Raw genomic sequence first — 26326 nt, 5'->3', positions numbered from 1 at the left:
GAGGCCTGAATCCCGACTGGAAGGAATCCAAATGGTCCGCTTCTTCCAGGTGTGCCTGGAGTTGTTCAGCAACCACTCGCTCTATCACCTTGCCCAAGAATGGAAGATTTGAGACTGGGTGATAGTTGGCCATATCGGCCAGGTCTAGAGATTTTTTTTTAAGAAGCAGTTTAATGACCACCTCTTTCAGCAGGTCTGGGAAGGCTCCCTCATGGAGGGAAGCATTCACCACCCCGCGAAGCCCATCGCCCAGCCCTTCCTGGCTAGCTTTTATAAGCCAGGATGGACAAGGATCAAGGAGACAGGTGGTCGGTTTCACTCGTCCAAGCAGCCTGTCCACATCCTCGGAGGTAACAGATTGTAACTGATCCCACGCAACTTGACTAGACAGGACTCTAGCACTCTCCTGCCCCGGCCCTGCTCCCACGGTGGAGTCTACCTCTGCCCGAATCTGAGCAACTTTATCTGCAAAAAACTTTGCAAAATCATTGCAGGAGATCATGTGGCCTGTACTGGGTCCCAATGGACCAGGTTGTTCTGCTAAATTGTGAAGCACCTGAAAGAGTCTCCTGCTGCTGTTTTCTGCAGATGCAATAGAGGCGGTGAAGAAAGTCTTCTTTGCCGTCACCATTGCCACTTGAGGCTCAACATTGAGCTCTAACCCGTGTCCAGTCAGCTTCGGAATGAGCACCAGGTCTAAGGCATGTCCGTGACTATGCATTGGGCCAGACTCATTCAGGGACAGCCCCATGGAGGCCATGCTTTCCATGAAGTCCCGAGCGGCCCCTTGTAAAGTCGTGTCGGTGAGGATGTTAAAATCCTCAAGGACAACCAAGCTAGGTGTCTCCAGGAGGACATCCACCATGACTTGAAGCAGCTTGGGCAGGGAATCCTTGGTGAAACGGGGAGGTCAGTACACCAAAAGGAATCCTGTACTGCCTCTATTGCCCAACTTCCAGAACATGCACTCAGAGAACTGGGTCTTCCCAATAGGATGCCTGGCGCAAACTAATGACTTCCTAAAAATCACTGCAACCCCCCTCCCCACCCACAAGGCCTGGGTTGCTGTGCATAAGAGAAACCTGGTGGACAAACAGCGGCAAGGACAGGCCCATCTGCTTCATCCAACCAAGTCTCTGTTACACATGCCAGGTCTAGTCCTCCATCCATGATCAAGTCATGGATGGCAATGGTCTTATGAATCATTGACCTGGAATTGCACAGCAGCACCTTCAAGTCATGTGGGTATCCCTTGCTGATTCCACTATCCGTCCGGACAAGACCAGACCCAGAGGCAGGGATAGTCCTGAAATGACGACTAAACATGCCTCCCCGGTAATGACATGGTCTGGTCTTAGCATAACTCCTCCTTCTACCCATGATTTATTTTTTATGTATACCACTTACAAACACTAATGATTAAGCAACATATAAATGCTTTAGCTAAACGAACAATATCTGGAGGAGACCTTGTAAACTTCTCCCAATCACTAATATCCAAACCAGCATAGAGAGTGACACATACCCAACTTGTATTCCTGGGCAGCAGCATCAATAGAAATATCCAGGTGTGTGCTGCAAATGATGGGTGTGTCACACCTGGAGCTGGGGGTGGGGGTGGGATGTAATCTTCCTTGCAGTAAAACAGTACTGGATCCTAGTGGAACTTACACTTTCCAGCTTGTCAATACTGTATCCTTCTTAGATTATGGCACTCAGAACTGGACACAGTATTCCAAGTGTGGTCTGACCAAGGCAGAATAGAGCAGCATTATGTCTTCCCTTGACCTGGACACTGTATTTCTGTTGATGCAGCCTAGAATAGTATCAGCTTTTTTGCTGCTGCATCACACTGTTGACTCATGTGAAGGCTGTGGTCCCCCAAGACTCCTAGATCCTTTTCACCTGTACTACTGGAAAGCCAGGTCTTCCCCATATTATATTTGTGCTGAGTAGCTTTGCAGAATGCCATGTTCTCCAGCAGTGGAAGTGCTGGTGCAGGGAGAGCAAGTGGTGGCAATTCCAATTTTGCCTCAGGTGGCAAAATGGGAAGAGCTGCCTCTGGTTACTATCCACTGGTCAGAAGCAGTAATGTTTGCGAATACTGGTTGAGCCTGCTTGAAAGTTTCCTGCGGGCAGGGGTGCCAACTTGAATAAAATATTGGGGGGGGGGGCAGATAAGCCCTGTCCTGAATCATCTATAACGTGATGCGGTGTACACACACCATTTGAATAGCAATGCCTACCAAATATTTTATGAGGGTGGGGATGGCGAAGGGTCCTCGGACTCTTGGAATTGACTCCTGTGCCTAGAGGCATCTGGTATAGGATGCGAGACTAGATGGGTCACTGGCCTGCCTGTTCCACCAAACGTTTCCTATCCTCTTGAAACACTCGCTTTGGGGTGCAGAAAGATAAGGGTTGCTGTGCTCTACCTCCACTGTCTGAGACAGTAACCTTCCTGAATGCGAGTTGCTGGAACCCTCAGGCGAAGAGAGCGCTGCTCCCGGGCTCGGGTTCTCCCCATCAGAGCACCTGTTCGGCCACTGTGAGAACAACATGCCGGACTACACACGGCGCTGCCTTCGGCATGATCCAGGCTGTTTTGGGATTTGAGAGCGGTGCAGAGGCCATGGAGAAGAATGGGTCTGCAGGTGGACCCCGCCCGCCTCCCAAGCCGCGCCACAGGCCGGGGCCGGCCTCCGCAGCGGGCGGGCGGGCGGGGGCGACTCTGGTGGCGGCGCCGGGGAATGGGACAGCTGGCCAGGGGGCGGGAGCTCGGAGGGCTCTCCCCCGGCCGGCCGCCGCCACCCCTCTCTTTCCTCAGAGGCCATGGCAGCGCCGGGGGCCGGGCAGACGCTCGAAGCCGCCGATGCTGGGGCAGGATCGGAGCCGGCGGTGGCTGCTGAGGAGATAGATCTGTCTCTGGGTAGGTGCTGCTCTCTACACTCGTCGGGGGTTGGTTGGGTGTGTCCTAGCGTCTCGGGGACCCACCCCACCCCATGGACTTGCTCCGGAGCCGCATAGGCTTTATCCCCGCGGAATCAGATCCACTCTGGGTGCCCTTCTCAAAGTTGGGGTGGAGGGGGCTGGTTCCAGGTGAGAACCGCCCCTCCTCCCAAAAAATATGCACTATATACCTTCCGTATATGGGGCGGGGGAGGCTGCCTATGAACCTCTCTGAGGCGCAGAAAATGTCCGGCCAGGGAAGGTTTGGCAAAGTTTGCAAATTCCTTGCAGCCTTCTTAGGTGCCCAAAGTTGGGTCCTCACGGGGTCTATACCTATGCCATTCCTGATTCCACAGGCCAATTGGCTTAGCTGAACCCAAGAGAGGTCTTCTCCCACATCTTCTGCTTGACACACACACACACCCCACCTGCATCTTCCTCTCCTTTTTCCGTTTCTCAGTAAATCCCTCTCCTTTCACCATGGACAGCCTATTTTCAACCCAAACACTTCTCCCTCCTCCATCCAGAGAGAAGGGAACCATCAGGGAAAAGCAGATGGCTCAATGTGGACTGGTTGTCTGTAGCTAAGTCTTACTCAGAGTAGACCAATTGAAATTAATGGCCCTTACTTAGCCATTCTAATTAATTTCAGTGTGTTTACTCTGGGTATATCTAGATGCAGCCTGTTTGGTTCAAATCACAGCTACATTTTGGCTCACCTCACCCTACCCCACAGCAGTTTTTCCAAGCTCAAAACCCCACAGTCCAGCACGGACATGATAAACTGGCCCTCTCCAAAAATAGAAGCTTGATGTGATGCCTGGTCTATTTATGGCATTGACGGGCAATGCAAATCATCATTTCCTTGGCACAAGATCTGTTTGTGCACACAAACATCACACTCATTTATTCAGTCAGTGATCTGGAAATATGCCCCTGCCCCGTCCAACGGAATTACAATGAAAGAAAGAGGAAAATCTCTCCACTCTCTATTTTGGCTGGCTAATTTGCCTCCCTAAATCCCCCTCTGAAAATAGGAATGCTGGAAATATGCTCTCTGTTGTTCAGGGTTGGCATTTGGGCATCCACTGTTATTTGATCAGACTTAACTTAATAACCAGCACCCAGTATTTAATGATTCCCTCTCTGACGTTGAGTATTGGGAGTTTATGTTTGATACTATTACTGAAAACCAATTCCTGGTTTCCTCTCATCCCCACACCCCAAGCTGAAGGATATACAGCTTCCTTCATTTTTTCCCCTTGAAGGACTTGCTTTTTGGGGGGGGGGTCTCTTCTGAATACTTTCAAACTTTCTTGAATGGTGGTAATTATTCACTTCAAGGGTCATGCTTGGCTCAATGGCAGAGTAGCTGCTTTGCATGCAGAAGATCCCAGGTATCAATCTCTGATGGTATCTCCAGGTAGGGCTAGGAAATTCTGCCTTTACCCTGGAGTGAGAGTTCCCGTCAGTGTTGACAATACTAAGCTAAAAGAATCAGTGGTCTGGCTCAGTACAAGGCAGCTTCTTCCTATGCTTCTATGATTATGCAAATCAACTCAGTTCTCCAGGTAAGGAGCCCTTGCGTTCAGAGTAAAGCCATACTGATCACTTCTATATTGGTTAGACAATGCTATTAATACAGCTCAGAAATTGCCACGCCTGTTCAGTTTGTTGCTCACTCTGCTATCCTTGCCTCATTTAATGCAATACATTTTCCCTAGTTGAATTAAAAGAAAATCAACCCTAAGATAAATCCAGATTAAAACACATGCCAACACTTTACCTATTTGGATTAGGTTGTCTAAACAAAATTATTTTTAGCAGGTGCTGAAGAGTATAGTGAAGGCACCTGCTTGATATGAGCAGCCAGGGAGTTCCAAACTGTAGAGGCTGCGACACAAAAATATGCATTTCTTACAAATGCAGAATTGGTATTATGTGGCACCTGTAATTGTGCCAGTTCTGCAGGTCAAAGGGGTCAACTGGGCACATATTGCAGATAAACTGGTCCCAAGTTATTAAGGGCAACTGGAAACTACCCTCTGTTTTGGAATTCTGTTTTGGAATACTGGGATTCCTTAGAGCAGTATTCTATGCCACACTCTCCTTGCCCCACATACTGAGGGTTAGCTTTCCATCCTCTTGTGTTAAATGCTGGGAGGCCAACATGAAACAAAAGAGAAGATTTCCTCGACGTATTCTGTGTGTGTTGGTTTCCCTAATTTAGATGACATCATAAAGCGCAACAAGAAAGGGCAGACAAATGCAAAGGAAAACAGATGGAAGCAGCCGCTCAAGAACTGGAATCCAGCCTATAGCAACAGAAGACGTCGATTCTGGGGCTGGGTACCAAGGAACCTGCAGGGTATGTGTGAGAAGCAATAGCAGGAAGAGAAGGTTTGGGAGTTGGCAAAATTCAGGAAATAAGTTGGTAGGGCTTTTTGTAACGGTTGGCATCCTGAGATATCAACACCCCCCCCCCTTCAGCTTCATGCAAGTACCTTTAGCTAGGGGTGACCAGAGGAGGGTACATAAATTGAACATTAAAAGGAATATTAAATAATAAATGAATTAATATTAAAATGAAAATAATGAACATAAAAAGAGACAAAACGTTTAAGTGATTTATAGCATGAACTGGCTCCCAGTATGACTTGAGCACAGCTCTTTCAAACTGGAGCACAGAACTAGGAATACAGCACAACAAAGAGTCTCCTCCTTTCATGGTTAATGGGCCTTTGATGAAGTGGGAAAATAATCTATCAAGGTAGGGATCAGTAGTGTTGTGGGAGAACAAGGATCTGCAGAGGAGGGATGCTCCTGAATTGAGATAGGCTTTTCATGTTGGAGATAGACAGATGGGGCTTGTCAACCTGGGACAAGCCATCTAGGAAAAGGAAAACTCTGATCCTAAACATCATCATCATCATCATTATTAAAGTTTGTATACCGCCCTGTACCCGCAGATCTCGGGGAGGTTCACAAAAACAAAGACAACCCAATAACCCCCCTCCCTTCCATAACATATTTTAAAAGGGTATCAGATGTCAATCAGCCAAAGGCCTGGTTGAAGAGGAACATTTTTGTCTGGTACCTAAAGGTGCATAATAAAGGTGCCAGCTTGACCTCCCTGGGGAGAGCATTCCACAAGTGGGGATCCACTGCAGAAAAAGCTCATTCTCAAGTTGCCACCCTCCGGACCTCCCAAGGAGTAGGCACACAAAGAAGGGTCTCAGATGATGATTGCAAGGTCTGGACAGGTTCACATGGAGAGAGGCGGTCCCTGAGTTATTGCGGTCCTGAGCTATTTAATGCATTTGAATTCGGATTAGAAACTAGGTGGTAGCCAGTGCAGTTGGACCAGGATCCAACTTCAACCAGGCCTCTGGCTGATTAATATTCTACAGCCTTTTAAATGTGTTTGTGGGGGGAGGTGCTATTGTTTTGTTGTTTTTATTTTAACTATTTATTTGTGCTTTACCCTTGTGAACAGCCTTGAGATCTTTTGATGAAGGGTGACATATTATTATTAATAATACAATAGCAAAAGTGCAGGTAATCTCACATACTCATCCCCCTTTGGAGGAAGGGGCAGGGGAGAGTCAGATGTGGCAAATAGCAGAGAAACATTGTTTTTAATGATAAATTGTCGACACCTGAGGATTGATGAGGAATCACATTCTGCATGGTGTGTCTCTTTAGGACCCAGCAGGTTCAGAGGAGAGTTTCCAAAGCAGCAGAATTACAGGAAGCCTTTCTGGAATGGGGTGACCAGTCCCAGGAGGAGAGCAGCCCTTGGGCCAAAAGGCACGAGCCCCCTAAATCGGCCCAGCTCAGCTCAACAGGTAGGACTATGGCAATCTTTGCCAACTGATACCCTCCAGGAGTTTTGGATGGCAGCTCCTATAAACCCAGACAGCACAGGATGGATGGGAGTTGTAGTCGACAACATTTGGCAGACTCCAGGATGAGGAAGGCTGGGCTTCGACAGCTGTTCCCCTGCCCAGGATGCTTTATGTTCAAGAAGCCAATCCTGAGGCAAACTATGCTAATTTGTAGGTGCAGCAGGAAGATGCTACCTTGGTTGGGAGCAGGGATGGCACAACACCCGGTACCCAGCAGAGGGATCCCACAAGGGTCAATCGCTTTCGAAGGGCAGGAGCTGCTCCACCAACCGCCCAAAGGTAAGGAAGCTTGGTTTCAGGAGGAGTAGACTTCTGTGCAGGGGGGCAAACCTGAATAAAATATTGGAGTGGGGAGGTAAGCCCTACTCTGCCCCATTGATCACAAAACGGAGCACATGCACACCAGTTGAATGGCAATGCCCATCACCTTTTGGGGGGAGGGGGCGATCCTCTCAACTATTTTATTGGAGGAGCCAATGGGACCTCAACCCCTAGGAGCTGGCTCCTATGCTTCCCTGTTCCCACAAAGGTGTGTGTGTGACTGCAGGCCACTTTGCAGGACACGGTGTCAGTTTTCGCCTCCCAATCCTGGGGAATCTGAACATTTGCAAAATCAAGTAGCAAATGGCTGGACAATTTTTCAGCTGAGATTCCAAATTCAGCAAATGTATTTTTATATGTTTGGGGAGGGGGTCAGGATCCAGATCACCTGCCACCTACCTGGACACGATGTCATCGCCTTGTAACGTAGAAGAACAGGAGCCAGAGTTTTGTGTGGGAATTTGGCTGATGCTGGAAGCTGAACTTTAAGGCTGTGATTTGCCTGGAACCCCAATGGGGAAGAAAGACCTGCTGGGGTGTGAGTGCTCTGAGAACCTCTGTCCTATGCTTTGTAAATGTAGCCATACTTACTAAAAGACACCACAGCCTACTCTGACCTTCATTCCCTAGAAATGGAGCCCTGCGTAAGCACAGCCACTCCCAGAGTCTCGCCACTTGGAGACTGGCGTATCTACCACAGTATCTATGGCTTGAGTGTGCACAGAAATTTGTGTTAATATAGGGTCCTTTTATTTTCCCCCAGTAACCAGCCTTTCCGGCTAAACCGAAGACCAGCTTTCTTCCAGAGGCAACCCAGATTCAACTTCAACCGAAGGGTGAGTTCTTCATTGTCTTTCATATCATGCTTTTGAATTCTGGTGCTGGGGGAGACTCTTGAGAGTCCCATGGACTGCAAGAAGATCAAACTGATCCATTCTGAGGGAAATCAGCCCTGAGTGCTCACTGGAAGGACAGATCCTGAAGCTGAGGCTCCAGTACTTTGGTCACCTCAGGAGAAGAGAACACTCCCTGGAAAAGACCCTGATGTTGGGAAAGATGGAGGGCACAAGGAGAAGGGGATGGCAGAGGACAAGATGGTGGGACAGTGTTCTCGAAGCTACAAACATGAGTCTGACCAAACTGCGGGAGGCAGCGGAAGACAGGGGTGCCTGGTGTGCTCTGGTCCAGGGGGTCACAAAGAGTCAGACATGACTAAACAACTAAACAACAACAACAACAACAACTATTTATTTTTTTCCATCTGTACCCCAACCATTTCTCCAAGGAGCTTAAAGTGGTTTACATCGTCCCTATTGGGAAGACCTCTCTGAGTGCATGGTCTGGAAGTTGGGCAATAGGGGCAGTACAGGATTCCTTTTGGTGTACCAATCTCCCCACTGTGCCAAGGATTCCCTGCCCGAGCTGCTTCAGGTCATACCAGATGTTCTCCTGGAGACACCTAGTTTGGTTGTCTTAGGGGATTTTAACATCCATGCCAACACAAGCTTACAAGGGGCCACTCAGGATTTTGTGGAAAGCATGGCTTCCATGGGGCTGTCCCTGAATAAGTTTGGCCCAACTCATAGTCGCAGACATGCCTTAGACCTGGTGTTCACCTCTAGTGACATGGGTGATCTGACAGTAAGTAAAAGTGAAACAAAAGAAGTGCCATGGTCAGATCACTTCCTAGTGCAACTGGACTTCTCCGCGACCCTTCCCCTCTGCAGGGAGGTGGGACCGATTTGGATGGTCCACCCCTGCCACTTAATGGATCCAATTGGCTTCCAGAGAGTGGTAGGGGATGTTCCAAAGAGTGGTAGGGGATGTTTTATCCCATGTTGATGGCCTTTCAACTGATTCCCTGGTGGATTCCCTGGTGGAATGCGGAGTTAACCAGGGCTATTGACACTCTGGCTCTGAGTGCCCTCTCCAATTGCATGGAGCCCAGACAGTCCTGTGGTTATCTCCAGAACTGAGGGCGAGGAAACAATCACTGAGACGGCTAGAGTGCCAGTGGCAGAAAACTCATTCTGAATTGGACCGGACATGGGTCAGAGCTCAACGTCAAGTCTACCAAGTAGCAACGGTGACGGCAAAGAGGACCTTCTTCACCGCCTCTATTGCATCTGCAGAAAACAGCAGCAGGAGACTCTTTCAGGTGCTTCACAATCTATCGGAACCACCTTCGTCACCGGGGCCTGGTAGGGACCCCAAGATCTCCTGCAATGCTTTTGCATAGCTCAGATTTGGGAAGAGGTAGATTCCACCATGGGAGCAGGGCTGGGGCGGGAGAGTGCTAGAGTCCTGTCTAGTCAAGTTGCATGGGATCAATTCCAATCTGTTACCTCTGAGGATGTGGACAGGCTGCTTGGATGAGTGAAACCGACCACCTGTCTCTTTGATCCTTGCCCATCTTGGCTTATAAAAGCTAGCCGGGAAGGGCTGGGCGATGGGCTTCACGGGGTGGTGAATGCTTCTTTCTGTGAGGGAGCCTTCCCAGACCTGCTGAAAGAGGTGGTCATTAAACCGCTTCTTAAAAAAACATCTCTAGACCTGGCCAATATGGCCAACTATCACCCAGTCTCAAATCTTCCATTCTTGGGCAAGGTGATAGAGCGAGTGGTTGCTGAACAACTCCAGGCACGCCTGGAAGAAGCGGACCATTTGGATCCCTTCCAGTCGGGATTCAGGCCTTATCATGGGACTGAAACTGCCTTGGTCTCACTGGTCGAGGATCTCCAGTGGGCTAGGGACAAAGGTGAGAGCTGTTTCCTAGTTCTGTTGGATCTCTCAGTGGCTTTTGATACCATCAACCATAACGTCCTTCTGGACTGTCTAGAGGGGCTGTGAGCTGGGGGCACTGTTATGCAGTGGTTCCGCTACTTTATCCTGGGCCGTGTCGAGAAAGTGGTGTTGGAGGATGAGTGTTCAGACCCCTGGGCTCTCACTTGTGGGGTGCCTCAGGGTTCTGTCCTCTCCCTCATGCTTTTCAACATCTACATGCACCCTTTGGGAGAGATCATCAGGGGGTTTGGGTTGGGTGTTCATCAATATTCGGATGATACCCAGCTCTACCTCTCTTTCGAATCAGAACCAGTGAAGGCGGTGAAGGTCCTGCGTGAGTGTCTGGAGGCGGTTGGAGGATGGATGGGGGCTGAGGTTAAATCCTGACAGGACAGAAGTACTGTTTTGGGGGGACAAGAGGCGGGCAGGTGTGGAGGACTCCCTGGTTCTGAATGGGGTAACTGTGCCCCTGAAACACCAGGTGCATAGCCTGGGAGTCATTTTGGACTCACAGTTGTCCATGGAGGCACAGGTCAATTCTGTGTCCATGGCAGCTGTTTATCAGCTCCATCTGGTATGCAGGCTGAGACCCTACCTGCCTGCAGACTGTCTCGCCAGAGTGGTGCATGCTCTAGTTATCTCTTGCTTGGACTACTGCAATGCGCTCTACGTGGGGCTACCTTTGAAGGTGACCCGGAAACTACAATTAATCCAGAATGCGGCAGCTAGACTGGCGACTGGGAGTGGCCGCCGAGACCACATAACACCGGTCTTGAAAGACCTACATTGGCTCCCCATATGTTTCCGAACACAATTCAAAGTGTTGGTGCTGACCTTTAAAGCCCTAAACAGCCACGGCCCAGTATACCTGAAGGAGCGTCTCCACCCCCATTGTTCTGCCCGGACACTGAAATCCAGTGCCGAGGGCCTTCAGGCGGTTCCCTCACTGCAAGATGTGAGGTTACAGGGAACCAGGCAGAGGGCCTTCTCAGTAGTGGCACCCACCCTGTGGAACGGCCTCCCACCAGATGTCAAGGAAATAAACAAATATCAGACTTTTAGAAGACATCTGAAGGCAGCCCTGTTTAGGGAAGTTTTTAATGTGTGACATTTTAATGTATTTTTAATATTTGTTAGAAGCCGCCCAGAGTGGCTGGGGAAACCCAGCCAGATGGGTGTGGTATCATCATCATCATCATCATCATCATCATCATCATCCCTTTCCCTCCTCATTCAGTCTCAACAACAACCCTGGCCACCCACTCAGCTTCATGGCTGATGGGGATTCGGATGCTGGTCTCCTGGGTCCCAACCCGACACTCTCACCTCTACACCACATTGGCTCTCAGTGATCCAGTGAGGGATGTGTTGCCATTGCCCTCTGGCTTCAGTTGGCCCTGCAACCCATTCTTAAAGGGGCAACTGTAAGACTGACCAGATTTAAAATTGCATTGTGTTTTCCCTAAGTAGTCACAGTATTCTACAAACATTTTCTCTGTAATCCTTACAACAATCATGTAAGACAGAGGAGAGGATCTTAAATAGTTTTTAACAAATGTGGTTTCTTTCTGATAATTTTATTACTTTATTCTTTTTGTAATCTGTTTAGAGGTTCTAAGATTTTGCAGAATAAACAAGGAATCCACTTTAAGCTACAGTCTGTGGAGAGCTTCGATCCATACTGTGGAACAAAGTCTCCTTGCTTTGGGAGTTTTGGTTTCTGTCATGCTTGTTGTTCTCTTCCTTCTTACAGCAAACAAAGTCCAATGTGGAGGGGAAGCCTTTAAAGAGGAGGAGGTAAGTTGTGGAAAGAGCCCCCCTTTTCTGAAGGAAGAAAAAGCAGTGGTGGAGGAGAGAAAGTAAGGACTGGCAATATGCCTTCCTGCCATAACCAGAGCACCTGCTCTGTTTCCCCCCAGGTGGGAGGTTCTAGGGTTGCACTGACCTTACTTTGTAGGAGAATTGTAGAGGGCACCTCAGTTGGATCTTGATGAGTGTCTGACCTTTGGAGCCTTCTCAACCTCCTCCAACGCTGGCATGTCTTCATCAGTCTGTGCTCCATTCACTCCAGTCCCCCTCCTCCTGCTGCTGCTGCTAGGAGTCTGGTTCTTTGCTTCCTCTCCCTGTCTCTCTTTCTCTAGGTGGCAGCCAGAACCCAATCCTGGAGGTGTGCTGACTGTTTCTGTGTCTAACCCCCAAGCAAGTCAAGCAAGCATGTACGTTATGTTGCCTTGAGTGAAAACAATGCCCATTCTCTATTGTGTGTCTCACCTTCCTGCTCTATCACCCTTTCTTTCTTTCTTTCTTTCTTTCTTTCTTTCTTTCTTTCTTTCTTTCTTTCCTTCCTTCCTTCCTTCCTTCCTTCCTTCCTTCCTTCCTTCCTTCCTTCCTTCTTTCCCTTTCTTTCACACACTTATCTCCCTCCTTTTCCCCAAGCTACTCAAGGTGGTATGCAGAGTCCACCCCGCCCCCACTCACACACATTTTATGGTCACACAACAACCCTGTGAGGTTGGTTGGGCTGAGAGTGAGCCCAGGAAGCTTCCTGGCTGAGTGGGGGCTTGTACCCTGGTCTGCCAGTTCCTAGCACAGTACTCCAACAACTGTGCCACACTGGCCCTCGCTTTGGATTTCTGGCCCACCAGGCCTGTGACACTTGCAGCCAGCTCCCCTTTCAGAGCCAGGGGCATAGGCGAGGGGGGGCACAAAATTAGCTAGAAATATGTCCATAAATATGTCTATAAATAAATAAAAATATTGATTATTGCCTCATAAGGAAAGGTTTTTAATAGAGAGTGAATTGAATTGGGGGGGGGGGTTGGAGGAGAGAAGGAAAGAAGAGCTAACTTGTCTGTAGGTAGGGGGCACAATCTGGATGGTTCTGCCAGGAGTGCAAGATCACCTAGCTACGCCTCTGCGCCTCTGGACCAATGCAGGGGTGGATGGTGCTCATTGGGACTGGTAGGGTGGAAGGCAAAGAGGCCAACAGTAGGTGGCGCCAGAGCCAAGGAGTGGCAGAGCCAATGTGTTCTGTGCCTGAGATGGAGTGGGAAGGGGCTGGCAGCCCTCATGGACTGGCCAGAATCCACTGGGCAAATGCTCATCTTCCAAAGTGTGGGTCTTCTGCCCTCAAAGTACAAAACTTCTGCTGTTGCTCTCTCAGAAACCGTGCCCAGGTGGGATGTTTTGTTTTTCTTAGCTGCTTGATCCCTGAGGAAGTTGTAGGTGAAGCAACTCCGGCATCTCTTACTTGGGAAGGTTTGGGAGATTAACAAATTCCACCCTTCTTCCTTGGCTCCATGGAAAAAAGGCATATTTATATTCTGTGTGCATTTCACAGGCCAGGAGCCAAGCACCCCTTCCTGAGGGGGAGAAGAGGCCCAGAAAAGATGAGCCGTTCCCAGCCCAAAGGTGTTCCCCTGAGATTCAACTTCCGGGCTATGGCTAACCAGGTTAGGAGCAGGAATATTGGGAGGCTTTTGGAGCAGGAATATTGGAAGCGGGAAGGAACTGATGTCATCTGCCAGAGCAGCTGGCTAATTGAAGGGAATGAGGTGATAACAAGGCTTTCAAATCTTAACTCTTGTTTGTAACCAGGATAGAGGGAGGGACATGGGTGGCGCTGTGGGTTAAACCACTGACCCTAGGACTTGCCGATCAGAAGGTTGGCAGTTCGAATCCCCGCGACGGGGTGAGCTCTCGTTGCTTGGTCTCAGCTCCTGCCAACCTAGCAGTTGGAAAGCACATCAAAGTGCAAGTAGATAAATAGGTACCGCTCCAGCAGGAAGGTAAACAGCATTTCTGTGCGCTGCTCTGGTTCTCCAGAAGCGGCTTAGTCATGCTGCCCACATGACCCAGAAGCTGTACGCCGGCTCCCTCGGCCAATAAAGCAAGATGAGCACCGCAACCCCAGAGTTGGTCACGACTGGACATAATGGTCAGGGGTCCCTTTACCCTTTACCTTAGGATAGAGGGAGGTGGAGAATGAGGGCAATATGAAGCAGACTCTGGGTAGTTGGTTCCTTTTCTTTTTTCGGGTTCCTACGTCAAACCAGCAATTTAAATGGCAACACTCCTTTGCAAGATTGTCCGCCTTTTTAATTGTTTGTAATCAAGAAAATGATCAAGAAAATGATAAGTTGATCAAGAAAATGATCAAGAAAATGATAAGTTACCGCTGCCAAAGCATTGTATGCCATCTGGCTGAAGACTTTATGTTAAAGTTCAATTGTGCTAAAAGTTGAACCTATGCTGGGGTGCGGTAGGGGCTGTTCATGTGGCCGCTTCTAGCCACCTGCTGAACTTAGGAGTGGGGAGGAAAGCCCTGTTCTTACCTTCTGAGCTTTCTCATGCTTCAGAGGACCACGTAATGGTGCCCTGGTGTTCAGTTTAACCTGGAAATTAGCCAAGCTTCCCCTCAATTCTGGGGACATTAGCTTGTCTCCCTTCCAGTCCAACCCCCAGCTTGAGCTGGGGTTGGGTTGACTCCTCATCTCTTAACTCCTGGGCTTCAAAATATAGAAGGTGGGTTTTGTACCCTATTACACATGCCCTCAAGGAAACCATTCCTGCACATCAGAATCTCTAGGTTTTGTGTTATAACCTTGCCATGGGCAGCTTCGTGCAGGAATGTTTGAGTGTGATGGATTTTTCTCACTTCAGAGCAGGGTGTGTTTAAGCTGAAGGTCGCCAGGAACTCACATGAAGATTGTGGGCATACATGTGTTGTCTCCAAAGCTAAATCTATCTGTGTTCAGCAGAGCTGTGTATTCATCGTTCCACCCCCTCCAAAGAATAACAAGAACCTTAGTTTTCCTTTCACAGTGTGACAGTTCCCAGCACCCTTAACAAATCATTGTTCTCAGGACTTTTTGAGTGTGTGTGGGTGGGAGGAGATGTGCTTTAAATGTGCTGTGTGCAGACATCTCCCAGCACATGTGTGTGGGGATTCAAGACTAACTCTTATGTTTTTCTTCCTTAGACGAGCTTGACGTTGAACGAAAGGTTCTCTGGGTTGAGGAACACACGCCATTTCACAGCGAAGCAGAACACAGGCCGCATGGTCACTCTGCCATTGCACTTGGTGAAGTCAGACTGGCTTTGCAAAGGAGCTTGCCCCTGAAGCCAGTTGGTTGGTTGCCTGCCTCTGTCTGGGTGGCAGCTTGGCATCACCAAAACACAAAGAGACAGCCCCATGCAACCTCACACACAAAGATTTCTGCCCATGCTTCAGACATGCAGCCCTAAGAGCAGCTCTGACTCCCACTCTAGGCCCCTCTGCCCCAGACTTCCTCCTGATGTAGCCTACCGTCTGATCCAGCTTTGAGGTGTGATTCCGTATGGCTGCTAGTACAGTTGTGTTTTTGCCGGAGAGCCATGTGTTAAGGAAGATCTCCAAGCAAGCTTCATAGGGGCCTTCTTTAATCCTCAGATGTGCCCACAAAGGCATGATCAAGCACCCTCATGCCACAGCTGCCTCTGGAGTGGCCCTCCCTCCAGTAAGAGGCATGCTTCACAGCTGAGTGCCTGGTTGTTTGTGTAGTGTGGGGGCAGGGAATCTTGTGGGCTCCCAGATATTGCCAGACCCAATGGCCTTCTGCCCCAGCCAGCATGGCCGACCATCAGGGGTGATGGAATCCAACAACATCTAGAGGGCCACACAATTCCCCATCCCTGGTCTAGTGAATTTGAGGTTCTTTGTTTCTCTCCCTCTGCCCCCTTTTGCCTGGAAAAGCACTTTGGCAGATTCCTCTGGAGGATTTGGGTGTGACAAGCTGTAGCAGCGCACTGAATAAAACAACTTTGAGAAGCTGAAACACCGGGCTGTTTTCTTTTCTAATAAAAATATTCACTGTGCAGTTCGCAGGCAGGAAACACAAGGTTGATATTGTCCAGGAAATGGGTTTCAGTTGGAGTGCATGGGTTGCATGAGAGCATGTTGTGTGGGATAACCAGTCTCGTATAACCAACATCTCATATAACAACATTCTTCAGTCTAATTAATGCTGGAAGGGGTTAACATCATAGAGTAAGCTGTCCTGCCATCTTAGCCATGTCACTTCCCCTTACCTTGGGAGGAAATAGGTAATCAAGGCTATTGTCCCCCACCCCTGGTCTACCTGAAAAACTCAGTGTGTGGAGAGAGTTGAGCTACTTGCTCCAGCTCAACCACATGGCTCTCACCAGCCACTCTGGAGCTCCTATACCAATAATCTTTTGGAGGGATTTAGATAAGTAGGAGAAGATACTTTATTTAGCCATTGTCCTTCCTCTTTCTCATTTGTGTGAGAATGCAAATGATCTGTTTCAACATAGTTAAATATCACCATGCAGTTTACCTCTGGAAGCTATGAGGACAAGCCTGCCCAATCTTCTAGAACAAGGCGGTCCAACTCTTCATACCAAGTGGGTCTGAAGAGTACTTCAACATAGAACCAGTGGACTTCTGGGAATTGGACTCCAGACTGGGGGGGAGGTCTGGCTGTGTGGTGTAGGGGGTAGAGTGTTGGGCTGGGACCTAGAAGGCCAGAGTTCAAATCCCCACACAACCATGAAGCTGTCTGGGTGAGCTTGGGCCAGTTCCTGCCTCTCAGCCTAACCTACCTCACAGGGTTGTAGTGAGCATAAAATGAGGAGGGGGGAGATCCTTGAGCTGCATGGAGGAATGGTGGGAGAATAATGCTTGGCCTCCAACAAGGGTTGCTAACATGAATAAAAATGAGGGGAGGAGGGTAAGCCCCTCCCTGCATAATCAATCACACACACCAATTGAAGGGCAATGCCCATCCACTTTGGGCTGAAAGCCACCTTTGGAGTGAAGTCTAGCCATTGGAGATAATGCAATAAACACATCAATCTCCTGTTCCACACACTGGCTGACTAGATGCCTCTGGGAGGCCCACAAGCCAGGCAGGAAAGCAACCTCCCCACATGCTGCTTCTCCTCAATTTTACAAGGGTAAAATACAAAGGTACCCAAGCTGCCTTTAATTTGCCCCCCTTTGAAGCTTGGTGATCCAGGGAGGCAAAATGAGAAGCCGTTAACATCTATTTCACTTACGCTCCAAGTCTCCTGTAGAAATACAATGTCATACCCTTGGTTGAATTGGACAAAAGACACGTCAGATGCCTTTTTAGACCATCCTGCTATATTCCATGTTGTAAAGCTAAGGTTGGGTTTGGCTTTGCTAAAATTTAGTCTTTGTCAATTATCCTCTGAAAAGTTTTTGGAATTTGCCTATTTATGTGGCAGCTGGATGTTATTTATTTTAACAGTATCTTTGCACTGGGAACAGCCCAGGAGTTTGATGAATTCAGACAATGGATATAAAGTACTCACACTGAAAATTGTAGAGCCTTTGTTTACCAGGGCACCCACCGGAGGATGTTCCATCTGCCTGGAGCCTAGTTCCTCCTCATCTAAGTATCTCATTTTAGTCCTGAAACCTGGTGAGGTCACCATGGTGGTGGTTTCCCTTTTTGGGGGGGCAATCTACTACCTTCTCCTATACATTGCACTTTCGTAGTTGAAGGCAGATTTATCTCTGCCATTACCTGAAAGTTGTGAGGGTGACAGACTGCCAAGTTGTGCGCCTGAGAAGGAAACTCTTCCACCATGGGAACCTTTTTGGAGGGAGTCTGGTCGTCTGCTAGATCCTCCTCTCTGGCATCCATACATTCGTCCTTTCCAGTTAATCTGTTTCTAAGTGCTGTCTTTCTAAAATTTTGATTTGTGCTAAGGAAGGTAATGTCCAAAAATGACTTATTAGAGCATTTTCTTCTGGAGAGAGATTATCCTTCCGCTCATTTGCAGGATGATGCAAACCATATAAGGGTGCACCTTTCCTTTTTGATTTTAGAGTCTCTTGTTTATGATGGTCGAACAGGGCTTTTTGGGACCAGTGCCCCTTCCTAATTTTTTCCTGTTCCTCATTTGTCATTGATTTGTCGCTCTTGGCAGCAGAGAATAGGGTCATTGGTAACCTATTTTCAAAAAGTCTTGGTATTATTATTCTTTTCTTCAGGAATAGATGTCTTAATCTATGGATAAGTTTAGCCAGGTTCTAATCTTGAAAGGTAATCATTGTTTGTACCGAATAACCATCATAGTATAAATTATAGAAGCAATGTCGTTTGGCTTTACTACATGTGGCAGCATATCATTTAGGATGTTCAGAAGACGCATTATGTGGTCTGTCCATGATAGAAAGGCCTTCGGTTTTGGGTAGTTGACAAATACAAGTTTGGTATCAACATCTAATTCTATCCTTTTCCCTGGGCCAAAGTTTGCCGGGCAACTGAGTTTCCCTGTAATATGTCACAATCAATGTTATGGGTCATATCTTCTCTGATATCTGTACTTCCAGATGTTTTCCTTCCAGGGTTCAGGGGTATTGCTTCTATTGCTTCATTTGTTTCGATACCCTGCTTCAGGATAGTGGCTTGGCATCTTCTACACTTGAGGGATTGCCTTACGCCCTGTGTGCCTACTCAACCTGCACAACTGGGACTGTTACAGCTGCCATGTAAGACTCATTCCACACTTGCAAGAAATCTATATTTTAGTGCAACAGCACTAACACTTTGGAACTCCCTGCCTAGGGACCCCAGGCAGCTGCCTTCACTGTACTCTCCCCCACACCTCTGTAAAGCCTTCAGGTTTAGGGGCCTTTGGAAGACATGTGGAAGGCTGCAGGGTGTGGAAAGCCTTTTGCTTACTGCTGAGTTTAATGGTCATGGCAATGTTTTGAAATGTGTGCCTGTATTTCACTGGATCATTAAACATTTCCATGAGGAGTTTTTGTAAACTTGCTTTAAGTTTTTTTGACAATCTAGGGGGGTAGAAATGATATAGGATGAATTAAGTTACATTAAATTTAAATGAACTCTGTTGAAATTGAATCCAAAGTGGTGAAGGTCTAACTCTCTGCTTGCATCATTCTTGTGCTTCTGCCTGATTTTGTTTTGTCTGGAAACTGAGTGAGATAAAAACTTCTCATGCTACAGCACCCGCCCCCCTGCAGATGTTCAGGACCTCAAGGACGCTAACCCTTTCTCCAAATTCTTTTTAAAAAATCAATTTTTATTAAAAGATTTCAACGTAATATACAATACACGGCTCTGCTGTGCCTCATTCTGACGGAAACGGGAATCCTGGGAAAGTGCCTGGAAGCCCTGGAACCTCGTGTTGCTCAGAGATTGGGGTAGCCTGCAGCATGTGTGCATATGTGCTTGTGTGTATGAAATAGAAATTTGGGTCTATTTCTGGGTGTTAAGGAGGAAGAAAATGCAGGGAGCTCATTTCCCATGGTCTCTCCAAGTAGAGCTGGCCATTAGATTAAAACATTGCACCCTCTGCCACAGCCACAGGTGTAAAGATGAAGTAGAGCTGTGAATCAGCAACATATTGCTGACAAGGTACTCCAAAACTCTGGATGACCCCATTTAAACAATGACTGGGTTGCCTAGACTCACACATGTGTGTGTAACATAGAAGTTCAGGGGACAAAGTGCATGCAGTATGCTACTTGTGAGGTGCTCAGAAGGAAGAATATGCAGAAAGATCCTTCCAGGTGACCTGTTTATTGAGCATTCATCCTGATTTGTTTGTGGGGTGGTGATACTACATGCAGTCAAGCTTTCCAGGGCATTTACCTATCACTTTTCTTCTTGCAAAAAGCCCAGCTGGGGGTACCTGGAAGTGTGCAGGGAAGAGCAATTTTGTAGTGGGTTTGTTGCGCAGGAGCACCAAGTTCACTAACTGGCTGTTTCAGATTGAATCCCATTCAAAAAGAGTGCAATGGTGTGTGTTTCAGCCAGCCATCCAGCTGCTGCAACTATTCCCTGGGTGCCACCACACTGTCCTGTCTGTGTGTTTGGAAGGGAATGGGAGCTATGCTCCCCCCGGAGACACGCCACTCCTTCTTCCTTAGCTGTGTTGCTCAACAGTTGAGGCAACCTTCACAGTTCTGGGATGCCGATGCCAAAGACCTGGAAGTGTGCTGTCAATATATTTACAGTGCAGGGGTTCCTCCAGAGGAGACGATCACTTGTTTGTTTTGCGTTCATGTCTTGCTTGCCCAAAACTTAACACAGTGGTTAGACTCTACTAAGGGAATGGTCAGAGTGCTTTAACCCATTCTCATTGGAAAAGCTGAAGTTCTGGGCTGGACCTGAATCAATCCCACAAAATACTGACAGTCTGAAAACACCCTGGGTGCAAACATGTTTTACTGGGGAAAGGATCTTTGCCTCTTCCTCCTTCCTAACCTGCAAATCACAAAGTGCAAGCTCCCTTCATGGTACTCACAGCCACACCGCTTCTAAGATTATACAAATTTAATATATCAACAACAAATAAACACAATAAGGCTATAATGATACAACCTGAATCATTAGGGGTGCATTGCAGCAGACATTGCAAATCTCCACGGGTCGCCTTTCAGCCAGAAGCTCTGCAGCACAGGTGGTTCTGATGATTCCCCTGTAAGGAAGGCTTACAATGTAGGAGGCTTTGGGGCTTTGCGAGAGGGGGGAAAGTGGGGACATCATAGAAGTATGCATGATGTGGGAAAGGTGCAGAGCGATGTTTCCTCCTCATAATATCAGAACCTGGATCTCTATAAGAAAGCGGAATGATGGCAGATTCAGGCCAGACACAGAGTGCCTAGTGACACTGAAATTTCCTCCTTCCAGAGGTATTAACAGGGATGGCTTTAAGAGAGGATTCGTCAAATTCATGGAGGGTTAGACCATGTTGCACCTCCAGCCGCAGAAGCAGTCTACCTCTGCATACCAGTTGCGGACGTCCCCAGTGGGGAGAGTGGGGCTGCATTTGGAGTCTGCTTGGGGCTTCCCTTGGACATCTGCTGGGCTGCTGAGAGCTGGACTAGATGGGCCTTGGTCTGATCCTGCAGGGCTGTGACAATAAGAGCCTGGAGTATGACTGCTTCAGGAGCTATTCAGTGAACAGTAGTGCAGAATTTCATCTCCCTGGGAAGGAGCACATGCTCAGTAAAGCTGCCTCTTGCTTCTGGTCCTAAGAGTTGGGGTGGGGACAGGGAGGTAAGGGGTGCAGGCTTCTGTAGAGGCTGGAATCTCTTTCCTACTTCTCTCTGCCACCTCTGATGTGCCCTAAAAGGCAGTTGGCATAGGAAGCAAACTAATAGTCAGGTCCATCTGTACTGGCTCAGTTCGACCTATTCTGCCAGATGTTGCCTTTCATATTCACACCCAAGAGCCTTTCCGCTCCAGAGATCTGGGCCTGAACCCCAGGAGTCACCCCCCCTTTCCAAATGCGGTTTGGTTCTCCTCATTCTTTTTGTGCCCTCCAGGGTGCCAACTTGAATAAAATATCCCCACCCCACATAATCAATCACATGACATGGTGCATGCACACCATTTGAATGGCAGTACACATCAACTTGGGGGGCCCGTCCCCCTCAAATATTTTATTGTGGAAGGGGTCCAAGGGGACCTGGGCCTGTGAGAGCTGGCTCCTGCGATGCTCTCTCGCGCCTTCCTTGCCTGGTCTCTCTTCCTCTCTCTGCCATCCTAAAACTCTCTCTGGATTTTGCTCCATTCTCTCTCCCTCTCTCTTTCTGTGTCCATGTTGCTTCACTTTCACTGTCCTCCCTTCAGTCTCCACCATTGCGTTACTGTATGCCCCCTCTCCTGGCCCATCCATGGGCATTCCACTGCCTGCAGCATGCCAGGGTTCTACACATCCAGAAGCAGAGCCTCAGGTGTTTCCCCTGATTGCATCCTCACCACAACCCTGTGAGGTAGGCTAAGTGGTTGGTAAGGGACTGGCCCAGTATAGCCCAGTGAAGCTGCCAAAGCCAGCAGGATGGCGGTTAAGATTAAACACACACACACACACTTTCCCCTCAGATGAGAAAGCCGGGATGCGTCATGCTAGCAGCCTGTGGCCTTGATGGGCTTAGAGGCAGCCCAGCACACCTGGTATTCCACCTCTCAACCAAGGAAGAGAGAACGAGCCAAGCGCCACCAGCGCAATTAGCAGCCACCTTGCTGACGAGCATCCAGGACCCTTTCACACCAAAAGCAGCCCGTTAGCAAAGCGCACGGGCAGAGGCGGGCACCCCAAGGCCAGGCGGTATCTCTGCCCGCCCCCGTCTCTGCCCCCTTGTCTGCAAGCAGGCTGCCTCCTGGGAGGATCAGCGCCTTTCTCACGGGACACCAGCGCACGACTTTCCCCTCCCACTTGCCGCCCGCCCCAGTCTTTCTCCGACGCCTCAGATCGGTGCGCGCAGAGACTCATCCCAGGTGGGAATTCGGGTGGCGTTGCTTGCAGAAAGCGGCAGAAACTCCAATTCTTCTTATTCGGTAGGTTTTCTGTGATCCAGACAACTTTTTACCAAAAAGTATGGGTTGATTACTGATTTACCATTTAAACGGCAAAAAGACCTAGGTTTGTAGGACAGGTGAAAAAAACCACGAATTACATTTAAAGTTCTGCGAGGTGCGAAGGAAAGCTTGCGTTTTAGACTTCTGTTTTACAGCTTGTTGCTTGGTGCGGTTAACGGAATGGGGGATATTGAGAAATAAGAGACTTTGGGAATTAGAAGGTTGGGATTTAAGGGTTAGATGGCTTGGATATTTGTGGTAGATAAAATCAAAGTAATTGCGCACTTTAAGAACCACTCTGATAGACGTGCGTGGCGTGTTAAGAATCTGGAAATAGATATAAAGTTAGTTTATGCGCAAAGACTCCATTTTGGGTTTCACCAGAAGCCGCTTTTTACAGAAAAGGGGTGACGGATAAAGAGAAATGGCTAACCTGTCGAGAGTTCTTAAAGTCGAAACGATGAGATTGTAAAATTAAAACAAGGGAACAATTAATACTGGAAGGTTACAATTGCCAGTGGTTTTCTCTTTTACAATTTATAAAAGAGGGCTCGGTTCTTTTTCGGGGGAGGGGGTGGCGGGGATGTTTGCTGTTGCTGATGTTAATTTTTTACCTCTTTATTTTGGATCATATGATTTATGTGGAATATTATGATTTACGTGGATTTTTTTCAATTTGGTTGTGTACCTTTTGACATTTTGTTCATTGTTTATGACTAGTTTTGCTGTGTTTGCAGTTATGTAATATTTTATTTTTTGTAAGCTGCCTTGCACATGGTTTGAACTTTGGAAAGGCAACATACACCACTGGGTTTTTCAGGTATCCAGAGAAATTGTGGATTTTAGGACTTAGAAATGGGTCAGTAGCTTTATTTGGCACTGCCAGAAAAGACTGCCCCTTAAAATTCTGTTTCTAACGCGTAGTATTTAAAGTATATAAAGGCAAACTTTATCCTGTTTTATGTCAGGAGTTGGGAATTCTAGAAGTAGAATTCCTTTTTACACGTTCTTACTTCCTGTACTGCTTGAATGGAAGAGTAAAAACTTCACTTACTAATTAATTGTGTTAAGCGAGGCAAACGTTAGGTCAGGAAGCGAAAGAGAGACTATGGAAAGAGAGACTAGAAAGCCGAGTAAATGGGACTGTATTGCCTTCGCTGCCCATTTCTGCCTTCAGGCACAGAGCACAATAATATTTCAGGTGTTCTAGTGTATAATTCGGAGACAGGAGTTGATTTTACTTATTGTAACATCCTGGTGAGCACAGAGAGAAGTACGGCGATGATAAATGGAGAAAGGGAAGGCTGATGGGTCTCTATGCATTTTGAGCAGAGGAGGAGGGTCTGTGGAACTGCCCACCACTGCCGTGTACTGTTCCCAGGATAGGTAAAGATCATTAAACAGTTTTCAAATTGAAAAAGGTGTTTCATTTTTTAGATCCTTAGTACTGTAACACCATCCAGTTCATTTAACCACAACCTACGACCCTTGAGGTTTTTACTGAAGCAAAAGGATCGATTCCATCCCTGTATTGTGATTTGAGGATCGCCTGTTTCATAGCAGCTCCTGTGCCTCTGCCTTCTGCTGCATTTAAAATGAAATTGCTGGTCATTTCCCCAGGAGTAAAAAGACCTACTCTGGGCTTATTCTTGGGAATTACTTTGCAACAAACAACAAAGCTAACACAGAAGGAAGCTTTTTCCTATTCAATACATATTGTTGATATTTAACACCAGGAGGCTGCATTTTCTGCCATTTGAAGGCAGGCCTGTTTAGGGAAGCTTTTAATATCTGTTTTTTTTATTATTAAATGATATTTATTAGGTTTTCAAAGGAAAAAAGTTACATAAGTAAAAAAATTAGACAAAAAGACAACAATAAAAAAAGAAAAAAGAAAGAAAAATACAAAATACAGAAAAAATATTAAAAAAATTAAAAAAGAAGAAAAAACACATCAATCTTTCCATATCATATATTCATATCCTTGCTTCCCTGACCTCCTCACACCTCCCTTTTTTGTATTCCACTTCAGTTAGTTAATTCAGCAGTTTCTTTCCCTCTTTATTTTTGTCTTAATCCTTTAACTTAATATAATATAACTTTGAGTTCTCACCTATTATTAATCCATTTTTCATACACCTTTAAAACATTGCTGCTTAAACCACTTAACTTCATTCTGACATAATTCTAACATTCATTAATTTTGCAATATTTCTGTAAATAGTCTTTAAATTTCTTCCAATCTTCTTCCACCAACTCTTCTCCCTGGTCTCGGATTCTGCCAGTCATTTCCGCCAGTTCCATGTAGTCCATCACCTTCATCTGCCATTCTTCCAGGGTGGGTAGATCTTGCGTCTTCCAATACTTTGCAATAAGTATTCTTGCTGCTGTTGTGGCGTACATAAAGAAAATTCTGTCCTTCTTTGGCACCATTTGGCCGACCTTGCCCAGGAGGAAGGCCTCTGGTTTCTTCAAAAAGGTAGATTTAAATACCCTTTTCAGTTCATTATAAATCATCTCCCAGAAAGCCTTAATCCTTGGGCACGTCCACCAAAGATGAAAGAATGTACCTTCAGTTTCCTTACATTTCCAACATTTATTATCGGGCAAATGGTAGATTTTTGCAAGCTTGACTGGACTCATGTACCACCTGTATATCATTTTCATAATATTCTCTCTTAAGGCATTGCATGCCGTAAACTTCATACCTGTGGTCCATAACTGTTCCCAGTCAGCTATCATTATGTTATGTCCAACATCCTGTGCCCATTTAATCATAGCAGATTTCACCGTTTCATCCTGTGTATTCCATTTCAACAGCAAGTTATACATCTTTGACAAAATCTTAGTTTTGGGTTCTAACAGTTCTGTTTTTAATTTTGATTTTTCCACCTGGAAGCCAATTTTCTTGTCCAAATTATATGCCTCCATTATCTGATAATAATGAAGCCAGTCTCGCACTTTGTTTTTTAATTTCTCAAAACTCTGCAATTTCAATCTGTCTCCCTCTTGTTCCAAAATTTCCCAATATTTTGGCCATCTAACCTCCATATTAAGCTTTTTCTGAGCTTTCGCTTCCATCGGTGACAACCACCTTGGGGTTTTGTTTTCCAATAAGTCCTTATATTTTATCCAGACATTAAACAATGCTTTCCTGACAATATGGTTTTTAAATGTTTTATGTGCTTTGCCATCCAAATACATTATTAAAACCTAAGTCCAAAATGTCTGCGTTTTCCAGAAGTAGCCATTCTTTCAACCAGCAAAAAGCTGCTGATTGATAATAAAGTTTAAGGTCTGGCAGGGCAAATCCACCTCTTCCCTTTGCATCTGTTAGTATTTTAAATTTTATTCTAGGTTTCTTGCCCTGCCAGACAAATCTAGAGATATCTCTCTGACACTTCCATTTTGGAACAGTCCATTTTGTCCAAAATTTGCAGTGTTTGAAACAAAAACAGCATTCTAGGCAATACATTCATTTTTATAGTAGCGATACGGCCTAGCAGTGAAAGCTTTTAATTTGACCAAATTCTAAGTCTTTTTTCACTTCAATCCAACATTTTTCATAATTGTCTTTAAATAGATTCACATTTTTAGCTGTCATATTAATCCCCAGGTATTTCACTTTCTTAACCACTGTTAAACCTGTCTCATTCTGAAACCTCTCTTTCTCCATCACAGTTAAATTTTTCTCTAAAACCTTTGTTTTTAACTTATTCGGTTTAAATCCTGCAACCTGACCAAATTCTTGAATCAGTTCTAAAACCTTTTTAGTACTAGATTCTGGCTCCTGTAACGTCAATACTAAGTCATCCGCAAATGCTCTCAACTTGTACTGTTTAGCCCTGACTTGTATACCTTTAACCAACTGGTCCCTTCTAATCATATTCAGCAGAACCTCCAGGGCCGATATAAAAAGCAATGGGGAGACTGGGCAACCTTGTCATGTCCCTTTTTCTATCTTAAATTCTTCTGTCACCACGTTATTTACAATTA

At 46.8% G+C, this 26326-nt stretch overlaps 1 protein-coding gene across 1 annotated transcript; it reads left to right on the top strand.

Annotated features, from left to right (window-relative positions):
• Positions 1-2538: 2538 nt before the first annotated feature.
• Positions 2539-15778, top strand: LOC310698836 (UAP56-interacting factor-like). Its single transcript, XM_083486581.1, has 9 exons — positions 2539-2929; positions 5180-5317; positions 6655-6797; positions 7012-7136; positions 7942-8014; positions 11716-11759; positions 12104-12178; positions 13303-13414; positions 14944-15778. Exons 1-9 carry the CDS (start codon positions 2833-2835, stop codon positions 15082-15084), a joined length of 948 nt encoding a protein of 315 aa, XP_083342707.1. The 5' UTR covers positions 2539-2832; the 3' UTR covers positions 15085-15778.
• The last annotated feature ends 10548 nt before the right edge of the window (positions 15779-26326 follow it).

The sequence above is a fragment of the Podarcis liolepis genome (genome assembly GCF_965112155.1).
Source record: "Podarcis liolepis genome assembly, chromosome: Z".
Classification (NCBI taxonomy): Eukaryota; Metazoa; Chordata; class Lepidosauria; order Squamata; family Lacertidae; genus Podarcis; species Podarcis liolepis.
This window is presented reverse-complemented; position numbering and strand designations above follow the sequence as displayed.